The 17,134-nt window shown below is 51.7% G+C and overlaps 2 protein-coding genes across 5 annotated transcripts; one reads left to right on the plus strand and one right to left on the minus strand.

Annotated features, from left to right (window-relative positions):
• Positions 1-5,597: 5,597 nt before the first annotated feature.
• On the plus strand, positions 5,598-14,344 carry PPP2R5B (protein phosphatase 2 regulatory subunit B'beta). 4 transcript variants are annotated; one of them, XM_032641277.1, is made up of 14 exons: positions 5,600-5,990; positions 6,453-6,909; positions 7,687-7,883; positions 8,500-8,601; positions 8,762-8,854; positions 8,980-9,110; positions 10,532-10,591; positions 10,692-10,800; positions 11,350-11,403; positions 11,477-11,527; positions 11,652-11,771; positions 12,642-12,769; positions 13,036-13,137; positions 13,546-14,344. In XM_032641277.1, the coding sequence occupies exons 2-14, from the start codon at positions 6,711-6,713 to the stop codon at positions 13,691-13,693; spliced, it is 1,494 nt and encodes a 497-aa protein (XP_032497168.1). In that variant the 5' UTR covers positions 5,600-5,990; positions 6,453-6,710; the 3' UTR covers positions 13,694-14,344. The 4 variants fall into 4 exon arrangements, with proteins under 4 accessions (XP_032497171.1, XP_032497168.1, XP_032497170.1 ...); XM_032641279.1 differs by having other exon boundaries at positions 6,494-6,909; positions 13,546-14,342; XM_032641281.1 differs by having other exon boundaries at positions 5,602-5,990; positions 6,824-6,909; positions 13,546-14,342.
• A 61-nt stretch (positions 14,345-14,405) lies between these two features.
• On the minus strand, positions 14,406-15,607 carry GPHA2 (glycoprotein hormone subunit alpha 2). Its single transcript, XM_032641724.1, has 4 exons — positions 15,547-15,607; positions 15,085-15,187; positions 14,759-14,943; positions 14,406-14,648 (listed from the first exon to the last, which is right to left on the minus strand). Exons 2-4 carry the CDS (start codon positions 15,185-15,187, stop codon positions 14,547-14,549), a joined length of 390 nt encoding a protein of 129 aa, XP_032497615.1. The 5' UTR covers positions 15,547-15,607; the 3' UTR covers positions 14,406-14,546.
• Positions 15,608-17,134: the final 1,527 nt, after the last annotated feature.

Raw genomic sequence — 17,134 nt, forward strand, 5'->3', positions numbered from 1 at the left:
ACATGGGAAAGGAAATAGGCACCCAAGTCCAGGAAGTACAGAGAGTCCCAGGCAGGATAAACCCAAGGAGAAACATGCCAAGACACATAGTAATCAAATTGACAAAAATTAAAGACAAAGAAAAATTACTGAAAGCAGAAAGGGAAAAATGACAAAAAACATACAAGGGAACTCCCATAAAGTTAACAGCTGATTTCTCAGCGGAAACTCTACAAGCCAGAAGGGAGTGGCACGATATATTTAAAGTGATGAAAGGGAAGAACCTACAACCAAGACTAATCTACCCGGCAAGGATCTCATTCACATTTGACAGAGAAATCAAAAGATTTACAGACAAGCAAAAGTTAAGAGAATTCAGCACCACCAAACCATCTCTACAACAAAGTTCCTTTAGGAACTTTTCTAAGTGGGAAACACTAGAGAAGAAAAGGACCTACAAAAACAAACCCATAACGATTAAGAAAATGGTAATAGGAACATACATATCGATAATTACCTTAAACGTGAGTGGGTTAAATGCTCCAACCAAAAGACACAGGCTTGCTGAATGGATACAAAAACAAGACCCATCTATATGCTGTCTACAAGAGACCCACTTCAGACCTAGGGACACATACAGACTGAAAGTGAGAGGATGGAAAAAGATATTCCGTGCAAATGGAAATCAAAACAAAGCTGGAGTAGCAATACTCATATCAGATAAAATAGACTTTAAAATAAAGAATGTTACAGGAGACAAGGAAGGACACTACATAATGATCAAGGGATCAATCCAAGAAGATATAACAATTATAAATATATATGCACCCAACATAGGAGCACCTCAATACATAAGGCAACTGCTAACAGCTATAAAAGAGGAAATCAACAATAACACAATAATAGTGGGGGGCTTTAACACCTCACTTACAACAATGGACAGATCATCCAGAGGGAAAATTAATAAGGAAACACAAGCTTTAAATGAAATAATAGACCAGATAGATTTAATTGATCTTTATAGGACATTCCATCCAAAAACAGCAGATTACACTTTCTTCTCAAATGCACACGGGACATTCTCCAGGATGGATCACATCCTGGGTCAGAAATCAAGCCTCAGTAAATTTAAGAAAGTTGAAACCATATCAAGCATCTTTTCCGACTACAACACTATGAGATGAGAAATAAATTACAGGGAAAAGAATGTAAAAAACACAAACACATGGAGGCTAAACAATATGTTACTAAATAACCAAGAGATCACTGAAGAAATCAGAGAGGAAATCAAAAAATACCTAGAGACAAATGACAACGAAAACACGATGATCCAAAACCTATGGGATGCAGCAAAAGCAGTTCTAAGAGGAAAGTTTATAGCAATACAAGCCTACCTCAAGAAACAAGAAAAATCTCAAATAAAAAATCTAACCTTACACCTAAAGGAACTAGAGAAAGAAGAACAAACGAAACCCAAAGTTAGTAGAAGGAAATAAATCATAAGATGAGAGCAGAAATAAATGAAATAGAAACAAAGAAAACAGTAGCAAAGATCAATAAAACTAAACGCTGGTTCTTTGAGAAGATAAACAAAATTGATAAACCTTTAGCCAGACTCATTAAGAAATAGAGGGAGAGGACTCAAATCAATAAAATTAGAAATGAAAAAGGAGAAGTTACAACAGACACCGCAGAAATACAAAGCATCATAAGAGACTCCTACAAGCAACTCTATGCCAATAAAATGGACAACCTGGAAGAAATGGACAAATTCTTAGAAAGGTACAATCTTCCAAGACTGAACCAGGAAGAAACAGAAAATATGAACAGACTAATCACAAGTAACGAAATTGAAACTGTGATTAAAAATCTTCCAACAAACGAAAGTCCAGGACCGGATGGCCTCACAGGTGAATACCATCAAACATTTAGAGAAGAGCTAACACCCATCCTTCTCAAACTCTTCCAAAAATTTGCAGAGGAAGGAACACTCCCAAACTCATTCTATGAGGCCACCATCACCCTGATACCAAAACCAGACAAAGATACTACAAAAAAAGAAAATTACAGATCAGTATCACTGATGAATATAGATGCAAAAATCCTCAACAAAATACTTGCAAACGGAATCCAACAACACATTAAAAGGATCATACACCACAATCAAGTGGGATTTATCCCAGGGATGCAAGGATTCTTCAGTATACGCAAATCAATCAATGTGATACACCATATTAACAAATTGAGGAATAAAAACCATATGATCGGGCTTCCCTGGTGGCGCAGTGGTTGAGAGTCTGCCTGCCGATGCAGGGGACACGGGTTTGTGCCCCGGTCCGGGAAGATCCCACATGCCGTGGAGCGGCTAGGCCCGTGAGCCATGGCCGCTGAGCCTGCTCGTCCGGAGCCTGTGCTCCGCAATGGGAGAGGCCACAAAAGTGAGAGGCCCACGTACCACAAACAAACAAACAAACAAAAAAACCATATGATCATCTCAATAGATGCAGAAAAACCTTTTGACAAAATTCAACACCCATTTATGATAAAAACTCGCCAGAAAGTGGGCATAGAGGGAACCTACCTCAACATAATAAAGGCCCTATACAACAGACCCACAGCAAACATCATTCTCAATGGTGAAAAACTGAAAGCATTTCCTCTAAGATCAGGAACAAGACAAGGATGTCCACTCTCACCACTATTATTCAACATAGCTTTGGAAGTCCTAGCCATGGCAGTCAGAGAAGAAAAATAAATAAAAGGAATACAAATTGGAAAAGAAGGAATAAAACTGTCACTGTTTGCAGATAACAAGATACTATACATAGAGAATCCTAAAGATGCCACCAGAAAACTACTAGAGCTAATCAATGAATTTGGTAAAGTTGCAGGATACAAAATTAATGGACAGAAATCTCTTGCATTGGTATACACTAACAATGAAAGATCAGAAAGAGAAATTAAGGAAACAATCCCATTCACCTTTGCAACAAAAAGAATAAGATACCTAGGAATAAACCTAGTAAGGAGGTAAAAGACCTGTATGCGGAAAACTATAAGACACTGATGAAAGAAATCAAAGATGACACAAACAGATGGAGAGATATACCATGTTCTTGGACTGGAAGAATCAATATTGTGAAAATGACTATACTACCCAAAGCAATCTACAGCTTCAGTGCAATCCCTATCAAATTACCAGTGGCATCTTTTACAGAACTAGAACAAAAACATCTTAAAATTTGTATGGAAACACAAAAGACCCCGAATAGCCAAAGCAGTCTTGAGGGAAGAAAATGGAGCTGGAAGAATCAGACTCCCTGACTTCAGACTATACTACAAAGCTACAGTAATCAAGACAATATGGTACTGGCACAAAAACAGAAACATAGGTCAATGGAACAGGATAGAAAGCCCAGAGATAAACTCATGCACCTATGGTCAACTAATTTACGACAAAGGAGGCAAGGATATACAATGGAGAAAAGAGTCTCTTCAATAAGTGGTGCTGGGAAAACTGGACTGCTACATGTAAAAGAATGAAATTAGCACACTCCCTAACACCATACACCAAAATAAACTCAAAATGGATTAGAGACCTAAATGTAAGACCAGACACTACAAAACTCTTAGAGGAAAACATAGCAAGAACACTCTTTGACATAAATCATAGCAAGATCTTTTTTGATCCACCTCCTAGAGTAATGGAAATAAAAACAAAAGTAAACAAATGGGATCTAATGAAACTTAAAAGGTTTTGCAAAGCAAACTACAAACAAGACGAAAAGGCAGCCCTCAGAATGGGAGAAAATATTTGCAAATGAATCAACCGACAAAGGATTAATCTCCAAAATATACAAACAACTCACGCAGCTCAATATTAAAAGAACAAACAACCCAATCCAAAAATGGGCAGAAGACCTAAATAGACATTTCTCCAAAGAAGACTCACAGATGGCCAAGAAGCACATGAAAAGCTGCTCAACATCACTAATTATTAGAGAAATGCAAATCAAAACTACAATGGTAGTTGTAGTTGTAGTCACACCGGTTAGAATGGGCATCATCAGAAAATCTGCAAACAACAAGTGCTGGAGAGGGTGTGGAGAAAAGGGAAGCCTCTTGCACTGTTGGTGGGAATGGAAATTCATACAGCCACTATGGAGAACAGTATGGAAGTTCCTTAAGAAACTAAAAATAGAATTACCATATGACCCAGCAATCCCAGTACTGGGCATATACCCAGAGAAAACCATAATTCAAAAATACACATGCAAAAAAAAAAATACACATGCACCCCAATGTTCATTGCAGCACTATTTACAATATCTAGGTCCTGGAAGCAACCTAAATGCCCATGGACAGACTAATGGTTAAAGAAGTTGTGGTACGTATATACAATGGAATATTACTCGGCCATAAAAAGGAACAAAATTGGGTCATTTGTAGAGACGTGGATGGATCCAGAGGCTGTCATACAGAGTGAAGTAAGTCAGAAAGAGAAAAACAAATATTGTATATTAACACATATATGTGGAACCTAGAAAAATGGTACAGAGGAACTGGTTTGCAGGGCAGAAATAGAGACACAGATATAGAGAACAAACATATGGACACCAAGGGGGTAAAATGGCAGGGTGGGGTTGTGTGGGGTGGGATGAACTGGGAGATTGGGATTGACATGTATACACTAATATGTATAAAATAGATAACTAATGATGTGCTGTATAAAAAATAAATAAAATAAAATTCAATAAACAAAACAAAACAAAATTGCTGGGTGGAGATTTCACAGCATAGTGTAGGGGATGGAGTCCAGGGGAATGAAAGGTGTTGGGGTCCAGAGTGCTAGGAAGGGGGTCCCGGACTACAAGCTGGAAAATTTTGGCAGGAATGCCAAACTCCTGGAAGTCCACCTGTGCCTTGGATACCCTGCAGCAGGATTTTGAACAGGAGACCGCAGTAGCACATCTTAGGTCCCAAAGGGGCTGGGAGTCCCATCCAGGGAGGCTAGCTTGCCTGGGGTGGGGTGGCAGCACCAGGGAGCACCCCCTGCTCTGATGCTTTGCCACTCCTAGGCTGGCCCTTTAAACCCAGATCATGATGTCACCTTAGACAGCAAGGGACGGGAGGGGGACTGCAGGCCTGAGGAAGGACTGCATTTCCCAGCAGCCTTGGGTACACCACACCCCTCCCAGAAGGCACTGGCTCACTGCAGACTATTAACCAGTCCAGTGCCAGTTTCTGCTGGGGTTTTGAAGCGTCCAGCCATTCTGGAGTGAGGGTGGGGTTCCCTTGGGGGTGGAATGCCTGGGGCACAGGTGGAGCAGGCCAAATCTTTGGGCCTGGCATAGGATTGGGTCTCTTTCCTGCCGGAGTCCTGGTATCGCCCCCAGCTTCCTGGTGCAGACTCCTGAGTCTTCCTCTCTCCCTACGCAGTCTCCCTTGCAGAAAGCAGGAACCCAGCGCCAGTTGGACCCCTTCCCGCTCAGCTTCAGTCTTGTCCCTGGGTGCCCGCAGGGATTACCCCTTTGGTCAGGCAGCCGCTTTTATTGGTGAGGGAACTACAACTCCCAGCTGCCCCGGGCGGGAACTTCCTGACGCAGCACCCCACCCACCCACCCCGCCCCCGGCCCCCAAACCCGCGGGGATGTGCGGGCCGACTGGGGGAGGTGACTTGATGTCATCGTGAGCAGCTGGGCGGCGGGTGCCGGTGCGCGCAGAGCCGGGGCTCCTGTGGTGCTGCGCGGGTCGGGTGCCACGACTTGAGGAGAGGTCTGCGCGCTGCCCCGGCCAGCCCAGAGCCCGTCGGGCGCCCGCGCCCCGACGCGGGGCTGAGTTGGGTGCACGCTCCGGCCCCCCCCCCCCCGGAGCCAGAGAGAGAACCCAGGAGCGCCGCCGCCCAGCGCCAGCGCCCTGAACCGGACCGCGGCTCGGGAGCCCTGAACAGCTGCTCCCTCCCCACCGGCAGCCCCTGGAGGGTCGGCGACCAAAGTCTGGGCATCTGAGAAGTGAGTGGCCCCCCCCTCGAGAGGCAGATGAGATCTGGGAGCGAGGAAGGAGAAACTGAGGCGGGGGGAGGCTGCGGGTCGTGGGGGGTGGGCAGGGGGATGGGACCCTCATTCTTGGGGAAGTCCCTGGTGACTGGATTAGTGGAGCAGAAACGGGGGCCCCATTCTGTTAGGGGCCAGGGCTGAGGAACGAGATCCCCGTTCCAGGTAGGGTCTGGCTGGCGGGAGAGGCCCTATTTCGAGATGGGTTGTTTTGGAGTCTGGGGCCTTTCAGTCAGGGAGAAGGGAGGGCCCTGTCTCCTGTGGGAGAGGGCTGCACCTCTCTTTAGGGTCTGGGCCAGGGTAGGAGGGAAAGAAGACTTGGGCGCTCCGCCGCAGCCCCACAGGCTGTCCTGAAAGAACTGATAGGCTCTCTCTGTCTCTTTCTTGCTGACCTCTCTGCCCTGACTTCTTTTTTAAAAGAGCCAGGGTGGGAACCCTAACTGGACTCTTCCGACCCTCAGGAAGGACCTGAGACCTGAGCCATCCTCCTCTCTACCGTGCTTGCCCCCCAGGACTGGGCAGTTGCCAGAGGCCCTGGGGGGGGGGGCCAGGACTGTGCTGTGCTCCTCCCCACCGCACAGGATGGGCCCAAGTTAGTCAGCCCAGCCTCACGCAGCATCCTGCAGGCCCAGAGGGAAGCTCAGGGGCTCTGAAGGCTTGGCCCACCGCCTGACCGCCATGGAGACGAAGCTGCCCCCCGCGAGCACCCCCGGCAGCCCCTCGTCCCCAGGGCTGTCCCCGGTGCCCCCACCCGACAAGGTGGACGGCTTCTCCCGCCGTTCCCTCCGCAGGGCCCGGCCCCGGCGGTCCCACAGCTCCTCTCAATTCCGCTATCAGAGCAACCAGCAGGAACTCATCCCACTGCCCCTGCTCAAAGGTGAGCCTGGTCTTGGCTCCGGGGCTACCTGAGTCCTGGAGTGGGCAAGTGAGGTTTGGGGGTGGGGTGGTGGGAAGCAGCTGGCAGCTGCGATCAGAGGGAGTCTGGACGGCCCCTTCCAGGCCAGGGACTCCACCACCTGACTGCCACCTCCCAGCCCTCTACCCTCTCTGCTGACGCATGGCCTGACTGGCCTGTCATCCTTGGAGGTGGGGCATCTGGAGGTGGCGCCACCCTGGGGGGCAGACCAGGGCCAAGGGTGGGGCCTACAGCTTGGGTTCCAGGAGGCCACTACCAGCCCAGCTGCTGCCGGGGTCCCGGGACAGGTGCCTAGCACGCTTCCCTGCAGTTACCGTGAGGTCCCCCCATCTCTGGGCTACAGGGCCCAACTGGCTGAGGCAGAGGGCACCCGAGAGGTCCTCGGTGCTGGCTCTTCTCCCCACTTCTGGCTCTTAGAACAGAGTGCCGCCTATGAGAGGGAGGCATTGGCTGTTTGGGCACCTGTGGAAAGGCCAGGCAGCCAGGGTCTGTTCCCATGCTTTAAAGTCAGGCTATCGTGTTCTCTCAGCCTAGGTTAGGATGAAGAGATGAAGCTCCTTTACTTCACAAGAATGGAGGATGGGACAGAAGTTGTTTGCTTTCTGCAAGGAGTGGGAGATGGCACAAAAGCATGGGGTCTGGGGGGCGGAGGAGCCAGCCTTAGGGATTAGGAGGGCCCGCCCCTGCCCAGAGCTGTGGCAGCTGGGGCCCAGGCTCAGCCCCCTCCTTCCTCCCCAGATGTGCCAGCCTCTGAGCTGCATGAGCTGCTGAGCCGGAAGCTGGCCCAGTGTGGGGTGATGTTTGACTTCTTGGACTGTGTGGCCGACCTGAAGGGGAAGGAGGTGAAGCGGGCGGCGCTCAATGAGCTGGTGGAGTGTGTGGGGAGCACTCGGGGGGTCCTCATTGAGCCTGTCTACCCAGACATCATCCGCATGGTGAGCACCTGGCACCTGGCCTCTGGGGGAGGGCTTGGTGCCCATGGGAACCCTAAGCCTGCCTGCGGAGCCCCCGTGCGGAGAATAAACCCACAGTCTTTGGCTTGGCCTCAAGGCCCACATCTTCCTCCCCCGCAACCCCTGTCCCAGCCCCACTGCTGCCCAGCACCCAGCCAGTGTAGGTAACTCAGTGCCTCCTGGGCTTGTCCCACCCTGCGCTTTTGCTTATGCTTTCCTGAGGCCTGGTGTGCCCTCCCACCACGTTCCTTATCGCCATGGCCTGGCTCAGGTGCTGCCTCTTCCATGAAGCCTCTCTCAATGCCCAAGCTAGAAATCTCCCTTTTGCTGCTTAGAATGTCCTTAGACCTTACCACTTTCCATCTCGTCTTCCCTGCTGGACTGCACCTGATAGAGGGCAGGGATGTATCTCATCCACCCCTGGGTCCCCAACCCTGGGCCCGGGTCTATCCATGAACTAGATGTTCAGGTAATGATTGCCAAAGAGTGAATTGGTTGCTTGGGTAGGTGCTGAGGCCCATTAAACTTTGGATGAGGGATGTCCTGGTTTCCACCTTCAAGGGTTCTTCCGTAGAGAACCCTGACTCTGTCCCCTCAGATCTCAGTGAATATCTTCCGGACGCTGCCGCCCAGTGAGAACCCTGAATTTGACCCTGAAGAGGATGAGCCCAACCTTGAGCCTTCATGGCCACATCTTCAGGTGTGAGGGCTGGGGAAGACAGGGGTCTGAGTTTCAGAAGAGATCCGAGGAGAGGGTGGAGGGTCTCCTTAGGCCCCGGACTGCTGGATGAGGGCCACAGGGCAGGATGAGGGGGGAGGCTGCTCCTGAACTCACCTTTCTGTCTGTTCCCCTCCTCCAGCTGGTATACGAGTTTTTCCTGCGTTTCTTGGAGAGCCCAGACTTCCAGCCCTCCGTGGCCAAGAGATATGTGGATCAAAAGTTTGTCCTGATGGTGAAGTGGGGAGCCCAGGCCGGGTGGTGTCATGGGGCAGGGGCAGGCTCTCTGAGTGGCGTGGGGATAGGATGGAAGCAACCTGGCTTGGCCTCTTTCCTAACCCCTGATCCTGTGTCCCACAGCTCCTGGAGCTATTTGATAGCGAGGACCCTCGGGAGCGTGAGTACCTCAAGACCATCTTGCACAGGGTCTATGGAAAGTTCCTGGGGCTCCGGGCCTACATCCGCAAACAGTGCAGCCATATCTTCCTCCGGTGGGTGCCTGCGGCCTACCCCGCTGGGACCTGGGGAGGGAGGGAGAGAGCTATGGGGAGAAGACAGAGCAAAAGCTTCTGGGCTGGGGGGCCCAGTTTTTTCTTGGCAACATATTATATAATTTTCGCTTATACAAATCGTGTGAGATCAGTAGAGAAAGGGTATTTATTTCCATTTTACAGATGAGGAAATTGAGGCTGAGAGATGAAGTGGTTTGCAGGGTCTAGGTCAGTTCAGGGGGCCTAGGATCTAATGTCACACCAGGCCTTAAGGACCCAAAGAATGAGATTCTTTCTGCAAATATGTATTGAGCGCCAGTGCCCACTGAGCATCAGGGACCCACATTGCCTTGTAGTTGAGACTGGCTCTTGAGCTAGATGGTCTGTGTTTGAGTTTGGTTCAAATATTTGGGTGAACTTGGGCAAATTATTTAAGCTCTCCCCTAGTCTCCTCGTCTCTAGAATGGGAATGATAACTATAATCAAGATGAAATGAGGCAGTGCCTTCAAAGCACTCAGTGTAGCTCCTGGACCAAGGCCGGAACTCTGAAACATTAGCTTTTATCGTTATTAGCTAAAAAGTAGGTGAGGCACAATCCCTCTCCTCCAGGAGCTCAGTGTATTAGATCCCTTGCGTATTAACTTTGCGGCAAGTTTCATTGAACTGCTGAGCCTTGATTTCTTCATCTATATAATGGATCTAATAAGGTCTACCTCCTGGGATAATTTTGAGAAGTACATAGCACAGAATAGACACTGTAAGTGTTTGTCATTCTTTTGGTTGATTGGCACGAAGAGCGGAGGACTCAGGCTAGGTGCCTGTGGACTCGATGGGGACCAGGTAATGAGGGTTAGGGTCTCGGGGAGGAAGAGACGAGTTGGAATGCTTCATAGAAGAGAGGTTTGAATACCAGAGGGGAAAGGGTGGGTGGGATGAATTGGGAGATTGGGGTTGATATATATACGCTATTGGTACTATGTATAAAATGGATAGCTAATGAGAACCTACTGTATAGCACAGGGAACTCTACTCAACGCTCTGTGGTAACCTAAATGGGACGGAGGGGATATATGTATGTGTATAGCTGATTCACTTTGCTGTACAGTAGAAACTAACACAACATTGTAAAGCAACCATACTCCAATAAAAATTAAAAAAAAAAAAAAAAAAGAAGAAGAAGAAAGGTTTGAGCTGGGACCCAGAGTGGCACTGGTGGCTGGGCTGAGAAGGGTAATAAAGAGGTGGGTGTGGATCTCAGTGGGGCCTCGTTTGGGGTTTGGGGAAGGGAGCACAGCCTGTGGGTGGGGAGAGAGTTGGATTGATGTGCAGGCTGGGGGTGGGCAGGCAGGGTGACAGAGAGGAGGGCTGGGCCTGCTCCAACTGCCTTGAGCCCTTCTGCATCCTTCTCTTCCTCTCAAAGGTTCATCTATGAACTCGAGCACTTCAATGGCGTGGCTGAGCTGCTGGAGATCTTAGGAAGGTGACTCTCTCTGGGCATCAGCTGGAGCCTCAGGATTCTGGGAGGAGGGACTGAGGCCCAGTCATGCCAACCCTCCTCATCTCTTCTGCCCCCTCCTCAGCATCATCAACGGCTTTGCGCTGCCCCTGAAGACCGAGCACAAGCAGTTTCTGGTTCGAGTCCTGATTCCCCTGCACTCTGTCAAGTCGCTGTCTGTCTTTCACGCCCAGGTAAGGCCCAGGCCTGGTCCTGCCACAGCAGAGAGGTCCTGACAGAGTCAGGGCAGCCACCCGGGCCTGCAGAGCCAGCCTGACACTCTGATTTCAGCCACACTAAAAGCGTGAACTCACGGGATCCTCTCTCACCTTTTTCTTGACTAATTCTGTTCCGTCTACCGTAGAGAATCCCCATGACCGTGTAAGGCCGATCTCAGACATTGGCCTCTGAAGACTTCCCAGCCCCCTCCCGCTCGACCTGCCTGTGCAGGCTTGAGCTCTCCTCCTTCTGTATTCCCATAGATCATGATACAGATTCCGGTTAAGGAACCTTTTGTAAAATTTGTAAGGACTAGTTTGCTGAATGTTTCCCCTATGAGGTCATTATTGTGTCCCTGCACACCAAGCATGGTGCCTGGTGTATCCTAGGTGGTCAGTAAATGATTGGTGACTAAGAGAATAGACATAGGAAATGAGCCAATGTCTAGCGTCCTGTCCTGGTCCCCTCCTGACCCCTGTCCTCTTTCTCTGTGCCTCCTCCTCCCCCACCACGCCCCGCTGCAGCTGGCATACTGTGTGGTACAGTTCCTGGAGAAGGATGCCACTTTGACAGAGCATGTGAGTACCCCTGGGGGGAAGGGCAAGCCCCCACCCCTGCAGGTCTGACTCTTTTCTGCCTCAACTCCCACAGGTGATCCGGGGGCTGCTCAAATACTGGCCAAAAACCTGTACCCAGAAGGAGGTATGAAGAAGGGGTTCGATGTCCACCACTAGGAGGTTGGGAGGGCTCAGCTTCCAGAGGGCAGGCAGGTATGTGTCAGGGGAGGTGGGAACTGCTGCTCCGTGTGTCCCTACCCCCACCCCAGGTGATGTTTCTGGGGGAGATGGAAGAGATTCTGGATGTCATTGAGCCCTCCCAGTTCGTGAAGATCCAGGAGCCCCTCTTCAAGCAGGTGGCTCGTTGTGTGTCCAGCCCCCATTTCCAGGTATGGGGCTGGAATGGGTGGGGGTGAGAGCCAGGGTATGGACTGGTAAGGTTGGCAAGTTGACCTAACACAGCTTCCTCTGCCCTCAGTTTCTCCTCTGGACCTTCCTGGGTCTAATAATGGGGAGATGCTGGACTTAGGGTCAGGACACCTGGGGTCAAGCCTCAGATCCACCTCCCACTGGCTGAGGAGCCTTGAGCAAATCACTTCACCACTCTGAGTCAGATTAGGCTTCCTTATCTGTAGAATGGGCCAACAGGTGGTGATGAGAGCCGAAGAGATGGTAGCATAAACACATTTCGTAAACTGAAATGGATGTTTAGCAAACGTCCATGAATGGGATGGATGGTTGTCCGCTTCCTTAGTGGCCTTAGATTTCATTAGCCCCACTTCAGAGCCCAGCAAGGCTTCTCCACACCATCCAGGCTGGCTGTAACCAGTGTTCTCCTACACGTGTGTGCAGACTTTCATTTTTATGAGCCATACCTGGTGGTTGTCAGTTTTTCCTCACAGTGACTCTGGCACTTCAGTTTACTGAATACCTCATTTGATTCTTACAACAGCCGTATGGAGGTAGCTATTATTAGCCCCACTTTACAGATTTGAAAACAGAGGCTGAGGGGTTAAATACCCTGTCCAAAGTCACGTGGCCAGTGTGAGTGGAGCCAGGCTTCTCCTCTGAGCGTTGGACTCCTAATCCAGTGTTCTTTTCACCTCACCATGCTCTTCCTCCCGTGGGTCAGATGAGCCCTGAAGACGGGGTGTGTGGAGGGCAGGGCGCCCTGGGTTTTGGGTTGGGGATGGATACCAGGCCTTGCGTGTGCAGGGAAGCCACTGCCAGGCGCCTACTCTGCCATCTCGCTGCCTCAGGTTGCAGAGCGGGCTCTGTATTTCTGGAACAATGAGTATATCCTGAGCCTCATTGAGGACAACTGCCATACCGTGCTGCCTGCTGTGTTTGGGACCCTCTACCAAGTCTCCAAGGAGCACTGGAATCAGTGAGTGCCCAGGCCTTGACCTAACCCACAGAACCTGGGGCAGGGCCAGCCAGTCCAGAACTGGGGTTACTGCTAGCTGGAGAGGATCAGGGAAGGCATCCGAAGATGGAGAGGGGTGGTGAAAGGGGCAGGCAGAGGGCGGTGCTTGTGGTGTTCAGGGCTGCATGCTGTATTTGGGACACAGGGACAGGCAGAATGCCAGAGAGGGAGGTGGGACCCAACTGAAATTGCTCTCATCTCTCACCCCCTCCCTTGACCCTGCCAAGAACCATTGTGTCTCTGATCTACAATGTGCTCAAGACCTTCATGGAGATGAATGGGAAGCTGTTTGACGAGCTCACAGCCTCCTACAAGCTGGAAAAGCAGCAGTGAGTGCTGGGAGGCTGGACATGGAGGGAGAGGGGAGAAAAGCAGAAAAGAGCCAGTTCCTAATGGTTGGAGGGAATCGAAGAGGACAACCCACATCCCACCTGATCAGATGTTTAAAGTCTTTCCCTATGTTTTTGCCAAGTGCTGGGGCATCCAAGCCCAGTTATCCCCTGCATCGTCCAATTATCCTCCCAAGTACTTCTTCCAGGTATGGAGCATCCTATACTTCAGCTGGGGCCTCTCAGGGCCAGGCTGATCCATTTACTCCATGACCACAGGCTGGGACCAGTCTCTCCTTAGTGCCTTCTCCCCTAAGTGGAGTCTCTTTGCAGGTGGGGTAGTGGTGAGGGAGGCTGAATTGCAGGTGGGGCCCCAGGTAAGGGAACTGCCCCACCCTCTCTCCCCAGGGAACAGCAGAAGGCCCAGGAACGTCAGGAGCTGTGGCAGGGCCTGGAGGAGCTACGGCTACGCCGGTTACAGGGGACCCAGGGGGCCAAAGAGGCCCCGCTCCAGCGGCTTACACCCCAGGTGGCCACCGGTGGAGGTCAGAGCTAAAGATCCCCAGAAGGGGAGGAGCTAAACCCAGAGCTGTCAGTCCCTCCATCCTCCCTCCTGCCCAGGGGTCCAGAGAGATACACACCTACTCCTGGCCTTGCCAGAGGGGGCTCGGAGGGCTTCCTGCCTGGCCCAGCCTGGGCAGTTTCCACTGGGGGGAGAGGAGGACAGATGGGGGTCCGGGCAACAGAACTCTCAGGCCGTCCTGGCAGGACTTGACCAGGGCAAGCTTGACCAGGAAGCTGCCATCAGGGATCTGCCTCTGCCCCACAAAGCTGGGCTACAGACTGCAGGCGGGTTCCCACCCCCTGCTCCCAGCCTAGGGCAAGGGGACTCGGCCCCTCACCTGCCCCACCTTGTGCCAGCGGGAGGTCCTTCCTCACCCCACCATGGGATCCATGGTCTATTTATTCTCCCCCAGCTCACCTACAACACAGACATTATCCTGGGCCTGGGGCACCCTCCTTCCTTCCCTCCCCTCCCTTGCCCTGTACATCCTTGTCCCCTTTTTATTTATTGGGCAGGGGGAGGGGTGAGGGCACAGGCAGAAGATTCCCTGTGTCCTGGGGCAAGGGTGGGTGGTCACAGTAACCATGGTCTGTTCCCCTTTCCCTGGCTGGGGGTAGATTTAATAAAGAGAGAAACTCACGATCTGCTTGCTTTATTTAGGACAGAGGGAGATGAAATGATGAAGGACTGGTTAGGAAGCCAGGCAGAGGTGGGGAAGAGGCAGAAACGCCCCTCTTCTCACAGGGTTGGAGCTGTTGTCCTTGCTGAGGTTCGGGATAGGTAGGATATACTCCAACATGAAACCCTCTGACCAAGGGGAGGGTGGCAGGGGGAGAAGGATGGGCTAGTAGCGCGAGAGGCGACACATGTCACACTGGCAGGCCCTGGCCGTGAAGATCTCCAGCTCCTCCCTCCGGTCCCCCCCACAATGCAGCTGCACCTTCACCTGTGGGAGAGGTGGGTGTCTGTTCCAGTCCCCTTCCTCAGGCCATCTTAGATCCCCGTCTCCTCTGTCTCCCCTACCCGCAGCGAGCACCACCGAGCTGGGCCCCTCACCTTCCTCAGGCTGCTGACGGTGCAGCACTGAGAGACGGAGGTGATGTTATGTCGATAGCCACTGGCCACCAGCACCGAGTACCGGGAAGGGAAGGCGCTGGACTCGCAGTGGCCCACACAGGCCTGTGCCACATGGTAGCCCTGGCAGGTGCCTTGCCGGTCACTTCGCACCGTCACATTGAAGGCTAGAAGAAGACAGAAGAGCGGTAGATGGGGCCTTGGAGAAGGCTCGCCCAGCTCCTGTTGCCCGAGCCTCACTGGGTCCCTCGAGGTGCTGCCTGCCCCTCCGCCCAGTCCGCCAGCTCTCTGCTCCCAGGGTTACTTACAGTGCAGGTAGCAGCCTGGGATGGCTGCCTGTTGACCCTGGTCTCCAGTGACCACCAGGACCAGCAGGCAGAGGAGCAGGGTCTGGGGGGACGCCATGGGCATCTGAAACACAGAGAGGTAGACAGATGTCTCTAGATGGGTGTGCAGGTAGGAGGGGGAGTTCTTTCAACGCTGCAAGCCTCCAGGTGAATGAGGCAGGGCGGGGCTGTCTTTTCCTGGTGCCTGCCTTTGGGTGCGTGTGCATGTGGATGTGCGTGTCTGTCTCTCTGGACGCGTGTGAGTGTGCACAGCTGTCCCAGTGTGACTTGCGTGTCAGCCCACTGCCGTGATTCTCCGCCCGAACTTCCTCCACCATCTGGACCACAAACCTCTGCGTCCCTCCATCTGCCCTGTCTGCCCGCAGGACCCTGATCTGCAGTCCCCAGCCCCTCCCGGGGCTCCTCCTGCCTCAGGGAGCTCACCACTTCCAAGGCCCAGGAGCTGAGTGGCTTGTTGAGTGGCTCCTCTGGCCTCCCGCTGGTCTCCAGGCGGTGCTGGCTCTCCGGGTTTTTATTTGCCATCATTCTGGAGCCACGCCTTCTTGGAGATCGGCTTTCAGGCCTGCCTTCTCTGCCTGAAGCCTCACAGCAAAACCACCTGGGAGATCTTGCTGTTCTCTGACGTGTGGTCCTCTAGGGCGGTTTCTGCTTCCCCTATGTCCAAAAGCTGCTGGTGGCCCAGGGCTGGGAAGTGAGGTGTAGAGAAAAGCCCAGGAGCTGGTGGAGTAGGCAGCGTGTGTGCAGTTGGAGAGGGAGGGCTCTCACTGGGCTGAGTTGTGGCCACCTGGGTTCTCTTCTTTGCTATGTGACCTCGGGCAGGACACTTCTGTTTAGGGCCTTGCCAGCCCATCCTTAAAACTATTAAACTCAGCCCTGCCTGTCTCTTTTACCCACTGCAAAGGAAAGGCTGGAGAGGAGATTCTTATGGACAACGGAAATGCTATCAGTGGGGGGTCTCCTGAGAGATGCTTGGTGGCAGAGCCAGGGGGAGTCAGGGGGCTGGTTCTAAGTCCGTTTCAGAGCTTCACTTTCACTGTCAAGTGGATGACTTCTCATTCTGAGGGTCAGCTACAGAGTGGGGCTTCCCCTAGTTTCTAGACTAACAGGGACCTGACTCCTGGAAGTGCCTGAAGCTATCAACCCCAGCAAATCGATCATTTAGTCCAGCCCTGGCTCTGGTTTTACAGGTGAGGCAACTGAGGCTCAAGAGAAGGAAAGTTACTAAAGGTCACACAGCTAGTTCATGTCAGGGCTGTTTTGGAACCCAGATCTCCTGCTATTCATGCCTGGTGCTAAATTACACTTGGGGCAAGAATGTGGCAAGTTAGAAAAAGACCCCTGGTCAGCAGGAGCCACAGGGGCCGGGGCAGGGTAGCGATCAGAAGGAAGCCTGTGGTGGTTCTGTCCCCACACACCCCAGGGCTACTGGCTCAATGACCTGCTCTGAGAGGCAGAGCCAGCCACAGACTGCCAGAGCTGGAAGGCACTGAGAGCTCATCAGATCCTACCCTTTCATTTTCCAGATGAGAAAAATAAGAACCAGAAAGGAAAGTGACTTTGCCAAGCCTTCATTATAAGCTCGTAAGTCAGAATGGCGCTCAGATCTCCAGATTCTGGAGCTGTGCCTTTGAACAGCTTTGGAAAGTGGGCTGTGTTTGGGACAGCAGGGCAAAGGCTGTAAACACAACTTGTCCCTAGTCCTCCAGTCCTCACACACGGCGACTTCCCCTTTGGCCCTCCTCCCCTCAGGTCCCAGGCCCTTCAGCAGCCCACCTCTTCTCTCCTCCCCAGCCAAGGGAAAGGCGTCAGAACAAGGGGTCTCTGAGGGACTTTAGCAGTCCAGCCCCAGCGTTCCCAGCCACCGAGAGTAACTTCCAGCATCTGACAGACAATCAGCTCTGTTTAAAGACTAGGATTGACAAAGGCTTGTTACCTTACAAGGTGGCCCATTCTAATACTGGACATCTCTACAGTCACAAAATGATTCCTTTGGCCCTAACCTACACTGACT

This window comes from Phocoena sinus, chromosome 8 (genome assembly GCF_008692025.1).
Source record: "Phocoena sinus isolate mPhoSin1 chromosome 8, mPhoSin1.pri, whole genome shotgun sequence".
In the NCBI taxonomy this organism is placed as follows: Eukaryota; Metazoa; Chordata; class Mammalia; order Artiodactyla; family Phocoenidae; genus Phocoena; species Phocoena sinus.